An 18,639-nucleotide genomic window follows, 5' to 3' on the forward strand; every position below is an offset into this window, starting at 1 on the left:
AGACATAAGAATCTGGAAAGGTATTTTTTTGGAGAAGGTAACATTTGTTTGAAAAATGAATGGGACTTTCTCTCTCTTTTTCTCATTCTTCATGCACTGTTGCAAAAATTGATATGAAGGTATGATTCTTCCAGCTATGGTGCTGGAAGATAGGCATGGGGAGAAAAGCCTGAGCAAAGAAGAGTGGGCCCTAGAGGTGTTCTCCTTGTCTCCCAGATGGTCGGGGCAGAAACTTCAGGTTATCAGCATCGCTGAAGGAGGGTTGGCTGTGTGTTCAAGAAACATGATGCTCAACTGTACTGTGAGGGTCAGGATCTGAAATTCCCCATGGGCGGCCCCAAGGCGTGGCCCAGAGTCTCCCAGGGGTATAGCCGGTCTTAAGCCTAGTGAAGCACTAGCTTCTTGAACTGTGGCCATGGTCAGGCACTTTGGGGGTAAGTGTAGAATAACGGTTTGTAATTAGCACTGGTCCATGGAACGGCTTCAGTATTTTGTGTACGGAAAAGAACATTTTTCTGAGGAGATTTTATCTTATTTTAGAGGTCCTCGACTCCTTCCCCCAACAACCCCCGCACCCCTAAAAAGGTTAAGAAGCCGTGTTGACTTCAGGGCTCCCGGACTCCTTAGACTAAGAGAACCGATGAGAAGCGGGGGAAGGCGCTATACCTTTCAAGGGAGAAATTGTAGCACGCTTACCTTCGGTGGCGTTTCACGGGGAATACAACTCCCAGAGGTCCGTGCGGCAAAGCCCGAGCTTATTGGCCAATGGGAAAGACCGTCTGATAACGGGACACAAGCAATAGCCAATAGGCAAGGGTCATTGCCGAGCTTCCCAGCCACCGCTCACCTATCAGGGGCCTGGGAGCCGATGCTTCCGGTCCCCCCTCAGGGCTTCGGATCCGCGGTCTGTGAGCAGGTAGGGCCCAGGGGAGACTGATTTTCGGTGGGGCAGTGAGACCGAAGGTATTTTTGTCTCCACTGCTTCCCGGCCTGGCTGTTGTGGGGAGGCTGTAGGTGGGCGGGGAGAGAGGTGGAAGGACAGGCACTTTGGGGGAGGGGGGAGAAGAGGAAGTGTCACATGTGCGGAGAGGATGGAGAGAATGGTGGGGGGCCGCGTGCGAGGGCTGGCGGATGCGGACGAGCAGCGGGTGGGTTTAAACCAGAGAGTATATTCCCTGTGACTCACGAGTGAAACTTCTGGGAATATATCCTAAGGAAGCCATTCAAAATGAAAAACATGCTTTATGCATAAACACCTTTATCCCAGCGTTATTTATAAAAGGATAAAGTTGGCTCTAACCAGGTATCTCACCAGTAAGGAAAAATTATGGAACTTCCCCAACAGTAAGGAAAAGTGAATATTAAGTGGCTTCTAAAAATAATTTATAAAGTCTTTAAATAACATGGGGAAATCCTAATATATAATGTAAAGTGAAAAGATCGTGATATGTAATTGTACAGTATGATTGAAAAAGTTTAACCCAAACTGCATAGAAAAATATCTGGAGGGATGTAGTCATAATTTTCTTTGGATGAATGTTTTTTTGTGTGTGAATTTACCTTTTGACCTTTTTAAAAAATTTTTATTGGAGTGTACTTGATTTAAAATGTGTTAGTTTCTGCTGTACAGCAAAATGCATCAGTTATACACATAACATGTATCCGCTCTTTTTTTAGATTCTTTTCCCATATAGGTCATTACAGAGTACTGAGTAGAGTTCCCTGTGCTATACAGTAAATCCTTATTAGTTATCTATTTTATACATGGTAGTGTGTATATGTCAATCCCAATCTCCCAATTTATCCCTTCCCCTCCCCCCCCTTTCCTCCCTGGTAACCATGTTTGTTTTCTACATCTGTGACTCTATTTCTGTTTTGTAAATAAGTTCATTTGTACCATTTTTTAAGATCCAACATATAAGCGATATCATATGGGGATTTGTCTTTCTCTGTCTGACTTACTTCACTCAGTATGACAGTCTCTAGGTCCTTTTGACCTTTCTTGTATGTTAATTTAAAACAATAATAAGGGCTTCCCTGATGGCGCAGTGGTTAAGAATCCACCTGCCAATGCAGGGGACACGGGTTCGATCCCTGGTCCGGGAAGATCCCACATGCTGCGGAGCAACTAAGCCCGTGCACCACAACTACTGAGCCTGCGCTCTAGAGACTGCAAGCCACAACTACTGAAGCCCGTGCGCCTAGAGCCCGTGCTCCGCAACAGGAGAAGCTACCACAATGAGAAGCCTGCACATCACAACAAAGAGTAGCCCCTGCTAGCCGCAACTAAAGAAAGCCTGTGTACAGCAACGAATACACAATGCAGCCAAATAAATAAATAAATAAAACAAAAAAACATTAATAAGTGTAAAGAACTTGGAATTATTTTATAGTGAAAACACAATAAATTTAGAAAAACAAGTTGGGGAGTATGTAACTGTTTAAACCTACTGGAAGTGCTCCATTTCACTGGAGCCCCTTGATTCTCACTATAAGTTGTCTTTAAAGAAGGTTAAAAACAGAAGAATTAAATGGCCATAGACTGAGCACCAGATCCTCGTTCTGACCACCTCTCCCCTGAATTAATATAGTCAGATTTTCTCTTCCTAAAACAACCAGGGCTCCTGATTTGAGAAATCTTATAGTCTGAGGGTTGAGAGACCAACAGGTATACAGTTAGCTTCAGGCAAATTGTAAATATTTTAAAGCATACAAAATAATTGGGGAGCACCAGAAGGTCATTTCAGCCTTTGTCCTCTTGGTTCTCTGATCTTTTAACTACCAACTCTATAACAGTGACTCTCAAATCCTTACCTCTGACTGCCTGAGGTGCAGTGCTACCCTATAAACATCTTAAATGAAGCACATCTAATACTAAGCTTATCACACACTACACACTGTTCTTACCTTTGAAGCATTCTCTGTCTTCTTTATCTCTGATTAATGGTTCAGCAATTTCCCAAGCTAAAAATTTGCATGTTGTCTTTAATTCTCCTTTCTTCCTCACCACTTACCCTACTTGATATCAATTTTATCTGCCTTAGAAATATCGCTTGAATCTGGCCCTCTTTCTCTACTGAGGTAGCTACAAACTTGGCTCACTTTCTCATCCTGACATTCAAACTATTCCATGGTCCATTATTAAACTTGTCAGCTTCCTAGTTTCTCAGGTCCATTCTGCACATTGTTGCATGAATGTGTGCTGGTTCCTCTAAATTCCAAATTATTCAGCAGGGCTTTTATGATCAGGGAGATAAGGTTGGAAAGGTATAGCAATATAAAATAATTTAAGGCCTTCAGTGCTTTCCTTAAACATTTTGGAAGAACTTTTATATACACAGACTGTGGAGACTCATCAAAGGTATTTGAGCACAAATGCAAAATTACCAGAGCTGTGACTTTTCTCAAGATAATTCTACCCAACACACAGAGTCCAGGCTCTGTGGGAAAGAAGAGACTGAAATGAAGAGGACTTCTTGTCCTACCCTACTACAAAGGAAGAGGTGGTCAGGAACCTGACTAATAATGGGAGTAGAAGGGATTGGAAGAGATTTTTGTAATTATCATTGGGTTTTTGAGGAAATTTTTCATAATTTTTATTTTTAATTTAATTTTATTGAAGTATATTTGATTTACAATGTTGTGTTAGTTTCAGGTGTAGAGCACAGTGATTCAGTGTATATATATATATATATATATATAATATATATATTTTTTTCAGATTCTTTTCCTTTATAGGTTATTACAGAATATAGAGTATAGTTCCCTGTGCTACACAGTAGGTCCTTGTTGGTTATCTATTTTATTGGGTTGGCCAAAACGTTCGGGTTTTTCCATAACATCTTTTTTTTTTCTTGGCTGTGTAGGTTCTTCATTGCTGCGCGTGGGCTTTCTCTATTTGTGGCGAGTGGGGGCTACTCTTCGTTGCGGTGCGCGGGTTTCTCATTGTGGTGGCTTCTCTTGTTGCGGAGCACGGGCTCTAGGCGTGCGGGCTTAAGTAGTTGTGGCACGTGTTCTCAGGAGTTGTGGCTCGCGGGCTCTAGAGCGTAGGCTCAGTAGTTGTGGCGCACGGGCACAGTTGCTCCGCGGCATGTGGGACCTTCCCGGACCAGGGGTTGAACCCGTGTCCCCTGCATGGGCAGGTGGATTCTTAACCACTGCGCCACCAGGGAATCCCTTCCATAACATCTTACATCAATATATATAGTAGTATATATACGTTAATCCCAACCTCCTAATTTAAACCCCACACCCCACCCCACACCCCGTCCTTTCCCCTTTGGTAACCATAAGTTTCTGTATCTGTGGGTCTATTTCTGTTTTGTAGATAAATTCATTTCTATCTTTTTTTTTTTTAGATTCCACATATAAGTGATATCATATATTTGTCATTTTCTGTCTCACTTACCTTACTTAGTATGATAATCTCTAGGTCCATCCATATTGTTGCAGAGGCATTATTTCATTCTTTTTTATGGCTAATACTTCATTGTATATATGTACCACATCTTTATCCATTCATCTGTCGGGCATTTACGTTGCTTCCACATCTTGACTATTGTAAATAGTGCTGCAGTGAACATTGAGTTGCATGTATCCTTTTGAATTAGAGTTTTCTTTGGATATATGCCCAGGAGTGGGATTGCAGGATCATATGGTAACTCTATCTTTAGTTTTTTACCAAATTTCTTCTTGTTAGTAAAGATGAAAATATTAAAATTAATTCTTCTAAAACATCTCAGTAACTTTATTGTCAAGTTTTTTTTCCTTTATTTACAAATCCTTACGCTGTGCTAACCCTAGCCATACACATCCTCAATGACATTAGACTGACTTGGGTGGCCTAAAACATATCATATAAATTGCTTTTGATGTAACTGGCCCGTTAGGAATTTTCTCTTCCAGGAAAATGTATCATGCATTATTTATCAATAAAAGTCTTTTTTTTTAAAGTGCATAAGTAGGTATTAGGGAAAAGCATATATTATCTTATACAAGACCAGCGGGTTTGAGATGGCAGTTTTCTTCATTAGTAATGTCAGAAGACATATTTTTCCATTTAGCAAACCACTGTAGAACCACTTAACCTGACCTCATGTGTAAGAAGCATAACAGAAAAAAAAAAAGAAGAAGTATAACAGACCATTCCCTCTTAGTAAAAGATTCTAAGAGTAGGGATGAAGCTAGCAAAGAGGAATGAGAAAAAAATTGCAGGTAAGTTAAAAGCAAATCCTCCAGTTTGGTGAAGAATACATTTCTTTGGATTTAGGGTCTGAAGGCAGCTTCTCAAGTTCTGTCTTTGACATTTACTAAGTACAATAAAACAAGGTTGAAAAATGTCCATCGGATTCAGTGACGTGGATAGCACTGGTGGGTTGGTGAGAGTTGTTTTGGAGAAGAGTTGGGAATGGAGTCAATTTGGAGTGGGTTAAGAAGAGAATGAGTGGTGAAGAAATGGACACTGCAAGTTTAGACAATTCTTTGATAACTAATAAGATTAAACATCATTTAGAATATGTTTATTGATCATCATACTTGTTTTGTAAATTGCCTGTTGATATTCTTTGGCCACTTAAAATTTTGTCTTTTTTTTTTTTTTGCAAAATTTTGTCGTTTTAACTGGCTTAAAAGAACTTTTTACTTATTTATTTATTTATTTTTGGCTGTGTTGGGTCTTCATTGCTGTGCAGGGGCTTTCCCTAATTGCAGCGAGCAAGGGCTACTCCTTGTTGCTGTGCGTGGGCATCTCATTGTGGTGACTTCTCTTGTTGCAGAGCACAGGCTCTAGGCATGCAAGCTTCAGTAGTTGTGGCATGTGGTCTCAGTAATTGTGGCTTGCGGGCTCTAGAGCACAGGCTTAGTAGTTGTGAGGCACGGGCTTAGTTGCTCCCCAGCGTGTGGGATCTTCCCGGACCAGGGCTCGAACCCATGGCCCCTGTATTGGCAGGCAGATTCTTAACCACTTTGCCACCAGGGAAGTCCCAAGAACTTTTTGTAAATTAAGTATTTTGTACATTTGAATCTTTAGTTTGTTTTTTCAATTAGAAAAGGGCTATTTGAATATATACTTATTATAAAAACAGTCTTTCCAAAAAATACAGAAATAAGTAAAGAGGGTCCCACCTTCTCTCTTCTGTCACCTCACTCCATCTCAGTATGTACTGTGAACAGTTTGGTATGTGTTATTTCTGATCTTTTTCTGCATCTTTATGTAAATATATACAAACACATGTATATGGACATATAGAGGTGGATTTCTTTTTCATAAATAGTAGCTTACTAAACATGTTATCTTGTGAATTTCACTGCTTTTTTTGGGGAGGGATTTTTCCATATCACTACCCATGGAGCTTCCTTATTTTTTTATTTATTTCCATGTTGATGTACATTTAGGTTTTTCTGTTACAAAAAATGCTATAGTAAATCCTTATACACATACATATACATGTTTGAGTATTTCTATAGTAGTGTAAAAAGTCTTTCTTTTAAATCTCTTAATTTTTGTTTTGCACATTTGGATCTTTAATCTATCTGGAAGGTGTTTTGTTATATGAAGAGCAAGTTTCTTAACTTTTTAGAGCTTCAGATCTGTTGTCTCTCACCTAAGAATAACAGTGCTACCCTCACAGGACCGTTACAAGGGTTGTATTGGATTCTAGGTGACCAGCACCATGTGTGGCACATACGGGACATGTTTATTCCCTTCCTTTCCTTCTAATTTGCCCAGCAAATTCAGGTAGTATCTGGGTGTGTTTATAGAATATGGTCTGTTTTTTCATATTCAATAACAATGTCATCCTGATTTCCTCAGTTTTGACATGTCTCACATTTCACAGAAAGGCTAACCCCAAAATTTTACCATCGAAATTGATGGAAGTTAGTAAGGCTCTACCATATTTTAAACTGGTGACAAACGGGAGTTTAAGTGTTGCCTTTTGCTTTTCCTTCAGTGTTAGGAAGGAAATGAAATAAAGCATACTGACAAGAGTCAGATGTAAGCAATCTAAAAGAAAAATATACATGAAATAAAGTTATTTGAAAGCCTTAAAAATGAGGGTCTTTTAAAATATCTTGGATCCTTAATTGCAATAAAAATTATTACTCTTTCAAATAATATGATGCATTTTGTAATTAGGTTTTGACATTTAACTTTACAAGATTTTAATCTTTATGCACACTTATGATCTTATTATATATGTAATTGTTACATACTCTGTTTACAGAAGGACTAGAGGCAGCCATCTATAGTATTGATCAACTCCATGATGAGTTGACTCATTTCTGGCCTTATGTGCATCTTGCATATTTTATTGGCTCTTTCTAATTCATCATAGTATCATAGTGAGGCTACAGTAAAAAACTGTGATTATAGTAACTTACGGAGACACAGGGTTAGTAAGCCTTTTTTGTTTACCTGATTTCCTATGAGTGGCTCAGAATTTTTAACCAGAAACTGCTACCATAAGCGTTACTATTTTGCCTGTATTGCTGATTTTTAGTATCCCAGTTCTGTGATCAAGGAAGTTTGAACTAGAGGTGCCCCAAATATACATTTGGCTGCATAAATCACCAACTGTTAAAAACCAGTATGGCTTCCCTTGTGGCGCAGTGGTTGAGAATCCACCTGCCGATGCAGGGGACACAGGTTCGATCCCTCGTCCGGGAAGATCCCACATGCCACGGAGCAGCTAAGCGCATGTGCCACAACTACTGAACCTGTGCTCTAGAGCCCGCAAGCCACAACTACTGAGCCCACATGCCACAACTACTGAAGCCCATGCACCTAGAGCCCGTGCTCCACAGCAAGAGAAGCCACTGCAATGAGAAGAAGCCTGTGCACTGCAATGAGGGGCGGCCCCCGCTCGCCACAGCGCAGCAACAAAGACCCAATGCAGCCTAAATAAATAAAATGAATTTTAAAAACTTAACAAACCAGTATTCCACAGAGGCAGTCATAGAATGAACCTGTGGAACAATAACAAAATCTGAAATTTCATCCCCATTATTAAAATTTTACTAAAACATTTTATTCATTAGGTTTCAAAAGTTTGACCTTATTTTGCAGGAAAAATAATTTCTCAGCACTGCCAGGCAGTCTTTTAATCTGTCAAATTCCTCCCATCCTTTTATCCTCTCACAATAATGACCTGTGAAAGGGCTAAGCCAGTTGTCTTGTAGAATGTACTACATCCTGAATTTGTCTGACTATATTCTTACGGTATAACTTCCTAATTATTTCAGATAACCTTTATCAGAAAGGATGGAGTTGGGAAGAGGAAAACTTCTCAGGACTGGACTGAATGCGTTGTATCAAGCAATACACCCAATTCACGGCCTTGCCTGGACTGATGGGAATCAGGTAGTCCTGACCGATTTACACCTTCACGGTGGAGAGGCCAAGTTTGGGGACTCAGCGGTCATTGGACAATTTGAACATGTGTATCGGGTGTCCTGGGCCCCACCTGGTACAGCTGACACACCTGCTCTGCTCGCTGTCCAGCACAAGAAGCATGTCATTGTGTGGCAGCTGTGTCCTAGCACTACAGAGACAAGCAAATGGCTGATGTCTCAGACCTGTGAGATTAGACAGTCACTCCCTGTCCTTCCCCAGGGCTGTGTGTGGCACCCAAAAAGTGCTGTCCTGACTGTGTTGACTGCACAGGATGTCTCCGTTTTCCATAATGTTCACTGGGACAGTTCCCAGGTCAAAGTGGACATCAGCACCCAAGGCCTCATTCACTGTGCATGTTGGACCCCGGATGGCCAGAGGCTGGTGGTGGCAGTAGGCAGCAGCGTGCATTCTTATATTTGGGACAGTGCTCAGAAGACTCTTCACAGGTGCTCCTTCTGCCCAGTGTTTGATGTGGCCAGCTACGTGCGCTCAATCGGAGCCACTGTGGACTCACAGGTCGCTATAGCCACTGAGCTTCCACTAGATAAGATTTGTGGCTTAAATGCATCTGGAACCTTTGATGTTCCCCCTAGTAGTGAAGGCACTTGTCTGTATACTTTACCAGTTATTGACGAAGTTTCCTCTGAAACAAATTCTGAAACACCAGTTTCTCCCTTTTCTTCATCCTTTTCTGATCCTCTGGATCTAACTCATATACACTTTGATGGATCTAAATCTGAGGCTAGTTCTCTTATTTGTCTAAGAAAAAAGGACTACTTGACAGGAACTGGCCTGGATTCTTCACACTTGGTCCTCTTGACCTTTGAGAAGGAGGTTACCCAGAACAGAAAAGTCACCATCCCGGGCATTCTGGTTCCTGATCTAATGGCCTTTAATCTTAAAGCACAGGTAGTCGCAGTGGCTTCCAATACGTGTAATATAATTTTTATCTATTCTGTCGTTCCATCATTTATGCCAAACATCAAGCAAATTCAGTTAGAGAGTAATGAAAGACCAAAAGGCATATGTTTCTTGACAGATAAATTATTGTTAATTTTGATAGGAAAACAGAAATCCACTGATTCGGCATTTCTTCTTTCTTCAAAGTCTGATCAGTATATGATTCGTTTGATTGTTAGAGAAGTTATGTTGGAAGAAGACTCTCCAGTGACACCGAGTGAAAACCAGAGTGGTCACTCTGCTTTCAGTACTCTGTTAAATAAAGCAAATAGAAAAAAGCTAATTGAAAGTCTTTCCCCAGATTTTTGTCACCAAAACGGAGGGATCTTGTTAACAGCTAATAGCAGCAGTCAAAGTGGAAGGCCTGGAAGAACACTTATTCAAGAAATCAGAAGTCCTCCATCCAGTATCTGTGATGGCTCCACAGCCCTAGAAACTCTAGATGCCGGGCCTGTTAACCAGTCGGTAACACTGCCCGGACCCAGCGGCACACCAGACCACAACAGTACCGCGGGACCTCCTAACTTACAAGTGGAAAATGAAAATTATCAGCTATCTAAGATACTGGAAATTTTATCTAGGAACCTGATTGAAGTGCAGCAGCGTCTTTCTGAACTCACAGACTTTCTACATAATGGAAAGAAATCCTCTCCAGTGTATCCACTCTCTCAGAATGTGCCTTACGTTCACATCACTTGCCAGGTAACTTCTCCTTTGAGGAGCTACCACTGGCTCCTGCAGCCAGTAGGTACTGCAAGAGAAATTTATTGATGAGGAAGTATAGTATTCTAGTTGAACTTCACTGATCTGGACATGTTATATTCAGGCAAGTTGTTATACCTTTCCAGGTTGGTTGGATGGGCACACATACCAGTATACACCGTGATTTTATCATGTGCATGGTGTGGAAACATGAATGATTGCACTCATTGTGGCACGCTATGTTTAGAAAAAAATTTTAATTCATGCTGTTTCATTGCGAAAACCTTTTCCTTATGCAATCGCAGACACTCTTCTATTTATAAGAGAGCTTATAATAGCATAACAGCATAAGATTATAACAGCATCTTATAATATGCTGTTAAGAGAGGTTATAGTCATTAAAAATTTTTAATGCATCTGTTTATGCCTGTATACGCAAACATAAAATATTATATAGTGGGATCAGACTATATCTGTTTTTATCATGAACACTATCCTTTCCCGTCACACTTGGCCCTGCTCCTCCTCCCTGTAACCCACTTTAACTAGCAGCTTAATGTGGATCCTTTCATATTTTACTTCACGCTCATATAATCTTACACAGGTCTTTGTATACGTAGGTATATAGGTGCGGGGGGTGTTGGTGGTGACTTTGTCATTGTTTTACAAAAATGGGGTCGTATGGTGCATTCTTTACTTCATGTTGGGAGTGTGCTTGTTGATTCAGCCTTTCCCTTGCTGATGGACATTCACTTTGTTTTCAGTTCTTAGGCACTCCAAATGGTGCTGCAATAGTATTCTCATATGTATCTATTTGTATTCATACTTTTATTTCTGTTGGCTTGGTTCCCAGAAGTGGAAGTGCAAGTTTGAAGAGTATATATATACACACATATATATAGAGTGGACACATATATATAGAATGGACAGATTGCCTTTCAAAGATTTTTTACTAAACAGTGCATCATCACATGTCCATCAGCGACCAATGAGACTGTCCTTTTCCTCACTTCCTTACCAATCTGATGAGTGCAAAGTGGTATTTCACTTTTATTAATTTGTATTTCCTTTACTATTAGTGAATTTGAGTATGTTGTCATGTTTTTTGGCCAACTGAATGTGAATTGCGTTTTGCTCATTTTTTCCTATTATCAGTTTAAAAGAGCTTTTTTTATATTATAGAAATTGATATATATGTAATAGTCTAGATTTTCTTGAATTATTTTACTATATTGTTTTTACATTTTTTTTTTTTTTTTTTTGCGGTATACGGGCCTCTCACTGCTGTGGCCTCTCCCGTTGCAGAGCACAGGCTCCGGATGCACAGGCTCAGCGGCCATGGCTCACGGGCCTAGCCACTCCGCGGCATGTGGGATCTTCCCGGACCGGGGCACAAACCCGTGTCCCCTGCATCGGCAGGCGGACTCTCAACCACTGCGCCACCAGGGAAGCCCTAAAATTTTTTTAGTATAAAAAATTTCAAACACATAAAATATATTTTTAATTACGAAAAAATTGTAAACATATAGAAAGAATACCTAATGAAACCCTATCTATATCTATCACCTGGATTTAATGGTTGTTAACATTTTACCATAATTGCTTCTTTTTTTTGTTTCCTAAAATATTTTTCTAAGTAGAGGCATCATGGTGTTTCACCCATAAGTATTTTGGGATGTTGTTCTAAAGTGTAAGCACATTTTCTTTAATTATCACTGTACCATTACCATACTTGATAACATTAACAATAATTACTTAATATCATCTAATACCTACTTCTTATTCAAATTCCTAAATTGTCCCCCAAACCGGTTAAATCACAAATAAATCAGTTAAAAATCAGTTAAGTCACTGATATAAAAAATTTTTTTAATTAATTTCACAAGCACATTAGTGATCTTAGTTATATTACGTACCAAAGCTAATTGAAACAAATATTTATAAACATTTAACATCCCAATCCTAGATTTTTGAAGAGGATTTTTCCCACATTGTCTTCAGCCAAAATATTTAAATGGCTTTATTAACTACATGAAGTTTTCAGTGTATTTTTAATAAACAGATTTTTTATTTTTAAAAATTATAGTACTTTATAAGTGTGAAATCTAGTTTGGATTTTTTTTTCCTTCCATGACTTTTCAAATATTTTTTCTTTTTTCCCTTTTTATTTCTCTTTTTGAATAGGCAATTCATTTACTTGCTTTAAAAAACAAAACATTCTTGCAATAGAAAGGTATATACTGAGAAGTCTTAGTTTCACCCCATCTTGTTCAGCTTGTTCCCTTCACCTCATATAGGTAACCATTTTTATTTTTATTACTTTATTCAGATATTAGCAGATCTTACTATTTATTTTTATTTTTCCTTTTGTTACACAAAAGGTAAGGTACTATATACAATGTTCTTCATCTTTTTCCATTTAGTTTCATAGTCTCAAGAACTCTGTCAGCACACAGAGCTTTTTAAATTTTTTTAACAGATACACAGTATTTTTTTTTCCTAATTACAAAAGTAATGTATGCTCATTGAAGAAAAAATTTAACCAATATAAGCATATTTAAGTATATTTAATGTTTATTGGTTTTTTAATATAAGCATATTTAATGTAAGCATAAGCATATTTAATGTTTGTTTATTGGGTTTTTTGGCCATCCTGTGTGGCTTGTGGGATCTTAGTTCCCCAACCAGGGATCGAACCTGGGCTTTCAGCAGTGAAAGCGCAGAGTTCTAATCACTGGACCACAGGGAATTCCCAAGAATATTTGATGTTGAAAGTAAAAATTCTTCATAACCAAACCCGTAGAGAAAACCACAGGTATAGTTAGTAATGGAAGTATTTATTCCATTTTTTTCTATGCATTTACTAAAACCTTTGTCGATCTAAAAGATATAATGTCTAATTGTTTGATTTTATTTTTCTTTAAATAGATTATTTATTTATTTATTTTTGGCTGTGTTGGGTCTTCATTACTGCGCACAGGCTTTCTCTTTTTGCGGTGAGCAGGGGCTACTCTTTGTTGCGGTGCTCGGGCTTCTCATTGTGGCGGCTTCTCGTTGCAGAGCACGGGCTCTAGGTGCACAGGCTTCAGTAGTTGTGGCATGCGAGCTCAGTAGTTGTGGTGCACGGGCTTAGTTGCTCCGCGGCATGTGGGATCTTCTCGGACCAGGGCTCAAGCCCGTGTCGCCTGCATTGGCAGGTGGATTCTTAACTACTGCGCCACCAGGGAAGTACCTAAATAGATTATTTTATCAAACAATATATACTTTTTTACAAATATTTTTACAAATATTTATATTTGTAAATGCATTTTTTAAAGTAAAAAGAAATGTGTTTTTTGCCTTTCAATTCTTCCTTTTCTCAGTTTATAATGAGCTAGTTCAGCCAAGTTGTTATCAGTAAGTACTTCTGGAGGTAGAATTTTGGAGACTTTACTTTCTGCATTATAAGTTTCTGTTTTCTTTATGTTGAGCATATATTTCTTTTTTAATGAGAAAAGTAAAAGAAAAACAAAATAAAAGCAATGAAGAGTTTTTCCCCCTATAATATCAGAAGCGACATTTCATAAGAGTTAAGATGAATAATTAGTTGCTTATGGCCCTTACAGTTTATTCATGTGCTATCTTTTAAAATGTTATTACACAGTAGACATACATCTTTTGAGCTGTTCATCGTATCAAAAATGGAGTACAGTTTACCTTTTATCGTTGAAATTATTTTTCTTAGTAGTCAGAAAATGAGTAGTGATCACTTTAACAAGAAAATAAGTTAGACACATAACTTATAAAACTTTAAAAAAAAATTAAAAAAAAAACTTTAAGAAATGCTTACGTGAAGATATTGTCTCATAATATAGAATTAGAAGTTACATTTTTTATTCTATGTTCTATGAATATACCTTTGGACTCAATGTGTCTTAAAATAGAGCTATAATTGTTCTATATTTTCTTTCTGTATGGATATTTGCAAACATTTTCAAAGATGCATTAATTTTTAATATAACTTTTTAAAATTTAAAAATCACTGTTATTTGTACTTTTTCTAAGCTAAGTGAATTTTTACCACAGTTTGTTTATTTTACTTATGCAAATCCTCTGCTACTCCACGACTTAGGGCAGTCTTTCTTGGCATTTTTTTCCCCAATAAAGAAAACGTAAAACTTCTTAGTTATACAGGCATACCTAGTTTTATTGCACTTCAGAGAGATTGTGTTTTTTACAGATTGAAGGTTTGTGGCAACCCTACATTGTCAGATGATAGCATTTTTTAGCAATAAAGCATTTTTAAGTTAAGGTATGTACACTATTTTATTAGACATATGCATCTGCACACTTAAATGGACTATAGAATATGCATTAGGAAACCAAAAACTTTCATGTGGCTCACTTTATTGTGATACTAGCTTTATTGCAGTGGTCTGGAACCACACCTGCGGTATCTCCAAGGTATACCTGTTTCTACAACAGCCAAGCAGTTGTTCCTCACCATCAGATTTTATCTCTCAGGCTGCCATCCATCATCCTATAGTGTTATTAGTCACGTCCTAGGAAAGCCAGTTCCTAGCAATAAGGACATAACGCTGGGGAAGAACAGAGCAAAAGGAAATTAGGGGTTATGTTTTGTCTGATTCTTTAGTTGTGTTAAATGATGCAGCAAAAAGCTCCTTATTTTTAAAACTGAAGTTTAGTTGATAGCGGTAATAGATAGGAATTTTTAAAACTACACATTCTATTCTTAGGAAATGTTAACTCCATTGCTTCTGCAATCAGTTTAACAACTTTTATTTTTATATTTGAAGAAATCTTATTTTTTAGGTCCTGTTGTAGAAAAAAGAGCCGTGCTTCTCTGCAACGGCAAGCTAAGACTCAGTACAGTCCAGCAGACTTTTGGCCTCTCTCTTATTGAAATGCTACATGGTAGGTAAAATTCAGAAATTGACTCTACCTGACACCCCCTCCCTCTATTATATAACTTTCACTGGTGATGAAAATGAAGCGTACCAACCATTCAGTGATTCATTAGATAGTTAAAAAGTATTATTAATTGCCTATTGTATGCCCAGGCCTATTATAGGTGCCAAAATACATGGAAAATATGGGTTCTACCCTTAAGGAACTTATAACCTAGCTGGAAAACCTAAATGTACACATGAAAAAAACAAATAGAGTTATGAAGCAATATATAACAGCTGCAAGGAAATAACATAAAAACCTCATATATACTTGTTGCACTAAAACATAAAGATCATAGCATTGCAGAATATTTCTTTTGTGTGTGTGGGTGGGAGTTTTATGTATACATTTTTTAAAAAATATTCTTTTCCACTATGGTTTATCACGGGACACTGAATATAGTTCTCTGTGCTATACAGTAGACCTTGTTGTTTTCTTTTTTATTTTTGGCTATGCAGCTTGTAGGATCTCAGTTCCCCGACCAGGGACTGAACCCTGGCCATGGCAGTGAAAGCTCAGAATTCTAGCCACTAGGCCACCAGGGAACTCCCACAGAATATTTCTTAAAGGAATTGTCATTTTAATATGCAGCAGACTTGTGGACATGAAGGGTACTCCTAGGTGGCAAGGGACTGAGTCATGCCTGTGTTCCATCCAATGGAGAGCATGGCGGTTTTCTTATGCCTGAGTCTTCAGGACACCCACTACACTGAACATAGAACTTTGTTTCATCTTTTCCCCCTTAACATTGTAGCATCAGCATTTTTCTGTTTTGACACATGAATTTATGATATGACTTCATAACAGTTATTTTTACTGGGTTAATAGTCTATCCTGGGCATACCATATATATTTCTCCTTCCAGTTTTATTGAGATATAATTGACATATAGCACTGTATAAATTTAAAGTGTACAACATAATGATTTGACTTAAATGCATCATGAAATGATTATCACCATAAGTTATTGAACATCCATCATCTCATATAGATAGAAAAAACTTTTTTTCCTTGTGATGAGGATTTACTCTTTTAATACCATATTTTACTTGGCCATGTTTTCTTTGACATTTAGGTGGTTTCCAATTTTTCATTATCATAAATAACCGTAATAAAAACCTCTCTGCATATTTTACATGTTTTTGGAAAGTGTAGATTTTTAGAAGTGAAATTACAGGGTGAGACACAGTAGACTCGAAAGAACCAGAGAAAGTCCAGGTATGTATTATGCTAGTGGCCCTAGGTTACCCCAGAACAAACTATTTAGGATTATCTGGGCCATTCTAGTCTACCTCTAGTCAGCTCAGCCTCCTTGGGTGTCTAGAGGCTGGTATGGATCTCAAGAATATAGAAGTTTCCTCCAAAGAGTAGCTGTTCCCAACTTCACATAGTTTCTGGAGAAACTGCTTAACAGCATGTATTGATATATAAGTTAGGAACACCATACACCCCTAACACCTGTGGGCACACATGCACACACAAGCTCAAATGCATAGCACTGAGTGATTAATGCCTAACCTGGGTGAAAATACATGTTCCTTAGCTATGCCTGTCATCAACATCCCCTTGCTGCCACGTAACCTGACCTTAAGTCTATACTGGGTCCCTCCATCTCCCCATTCTCTGTAATGTCTTGTGATGGTCAGGTTCATCAACTACTACATTCTTTTCCTCAAAAAAGTCGTATTTGTCATATTTTTCTTTATAGAATAAGACAGGATATTCTAAATTGCCTATGTGTTTATTTTACTTTGCAGACTCCCACTGGATCCTTCTCTGTGCTGATAGCGAAGGCTTCATCCCCTTAACTTTCACAGCCACACAGGAAATAGTCATAAGAGATGGTAGGTCAAATGACTTTAGGGGCCCTGTCTCTTGAAGTCTTTTAGAGACATACTGCCCAAAGCGTAGATGCCACCGGCTGTTCTAACCATTTTGGCAGTATAGTCTGATACTTGTTTGTAGAATATTTGCTGCACAGCCTTTCAGATGAGGTTTTTACAAGCAAGATCTGTTTTCCGACGCTCCCCAGCTAGGATTTGTACTGTCGCTGGGAGGTGAAGAACTTGCCATGGCTAGCTCGGCCACCTCTCCCCGCAGGCTGACATTGCCTACTCTCAGCAGAGCCCAGTCTTTGGTAGATGGCTCAGAAAGTGGTTATTTATGTATTCATTACTGTGTGGTTTTGTCTAAGGGCAGAATTCCCGGTGCAAAGCGATTTTTATGGTGCCATGTGGATTGTGTTTTATGGTTTCTCTGAGGTTTTTTTTGTCCCTTACCCAAAACAGTATTAAAGCCCTTAGAAGCACTTAAAAGGTACCTCAGCATTGTTATAAATCTTTTTCTTGGCTTAAAGTTGAGTGTGAGGAGTGCTGGAGAACATCTGCTGCAGCCTATCTTTTTACGCCAAACGAGCAGGAATCAGCAGAGCTCAAAGGAAGACAAAAAATCGATTGACTTCTGCTCCCAGGGCTACCTAGAACAGAAAGTAGTTCTCATGTTGGCTGGACCTCCCAGGATATAAACCTAACCCTCTCACTTCCCTAGAAAATTCTGGCTGACATAGTTCCAGGTACTCCTAAAAACTGTCCCTGGGCGAATTTCAAATGAAATTTCAAGTGCTTTGACTCCCTCTGGACCCCACTTCAGTGTGTCCTGATGTTACTAGTATAATGCTAAGCATAGGTGAGGCCTACAGCATGATTTGTGCTGTTGCCACTCATGATTTTCTCCCTGATAGGTTACCCACCCCCCATTGTTGGGATCATAAAAATGTCCTATTTTTTTCCCAGTAATCAACTCCCTTAAATTGTCACTTTAATTTTGATATTTTTCTTCCCCTCACCTCCCGGATTCAAGTCTTAGAGACCAGCATAGAATCTGCGAGAGAAAGTATTTCAAAAAGTTGGAGGTTTCACTGAATCTGAGATAGTTTATTATAACTATGGGCTAAAGCACCAGCTTAGCATAGTGGAAAGAGCCCTGATTCCAGCTTCAGATAGATTCACCTTTTCTCACTGCCTTCAGACAGTCATAAGCTTCAGTCACTGCAGCATAATGAACGGATCAGTGTGTAGCTGGTCAGAGCACATCTGCAGATAAATTGTTTCAGCCATAGGAGCTCAGATGCATAAGAGCTCAAGTGCATCTTTTTCACCCTTTCTTTTAAAATCATCTGGAAAGAAATATTTTGTACCCTTGAGGACTCCTGTTGGTCTGTTACAGTTTATGAAGGTGGAGCTGGGATAGGGAAGAAGCGAGGGCCCACTTTGTGATTGAAATGCGTTAGAGGAGCTGCTGGGATAGTGAAGTGGAGCCCCTGGAACCAGTCGCCTGAGAGCATTGGCTGAGGACAGTCTGAGGCCTGCTTCCATTTTTAAAGAAAGTGTCCAGGTGGGGTGAAAGCACAGAACTGTGAAGCCTCAAGAGGGGGTCTGGGGTACCCCATAGTAAGATCAGTGTAGGTCCCTCACTCGAGGTGTATGTTATACTCATTTCGCTGGTCAGAATCCTGTGAATGAGTCTTCAATAAAATCACTAATGGTTGTTGTGGCTTTTGTGAATGTTTTGATGGTGTTTGCTTTGTGATTGTTGCTGGTATAAAGGAATGTTCTTGATTTTACACATGTGTATGT

The 18,639-nt window shown here is 38.8% G+C and overlaps 1 protein-coding gene across 2 annotated transcripts; it reads left to right on the forward strand.

Moving 5' to 3' along the window:
• The first annotated feature begins 858 nt into the window (after window positions 1–858).
• Window positions 859–18,626, forward strand: WDCP (WD repeat and coiled coil containing). Of its 2 annotated transcripts, none has more exons than XM_004268217.3 (4): window positions 859–963; window positions 8,242–10,054; window positions 14,851–14,968; window positions 16,762–18,626. In XM_004268217.3, the coding sequence occupies exons 2-4, from the start codon at window positions 8,261–8,263 to the stop codon at window positions 16,881–16,883; spliced, it is 2,034 nt and encodes a 677-aa protein (XP_004268265.1). In that variant the 5' UTR covers window positions 859–963; window positions 8,242–8,260; the 3' UTR covers window positions 16,884–18,626. The 2 variants fall into 2 exon arrangements, with proteins under 2 accessions (XP_004268265.1, XP_033280935.1); XM_033425044.2 differs by having other exon boundaries at window positions 861–916.
• Window positions 18,627–18,639: the final 13 nt, after the last annotated feature.

Source organism: Orcinus orca, chromosome 13 (genome assembly GCF_937001465.1).
Source record: "Orcinus orca chromosome 13, mOrcOrc1.1, whole genome shotgun sequence".
Classification (NCBI taxonomy): Eukaryota; Metazoa; Chordata; class Mammalia; order Artiodactyla; family Delphinidae; genus Orcinus; species Orcinus orca.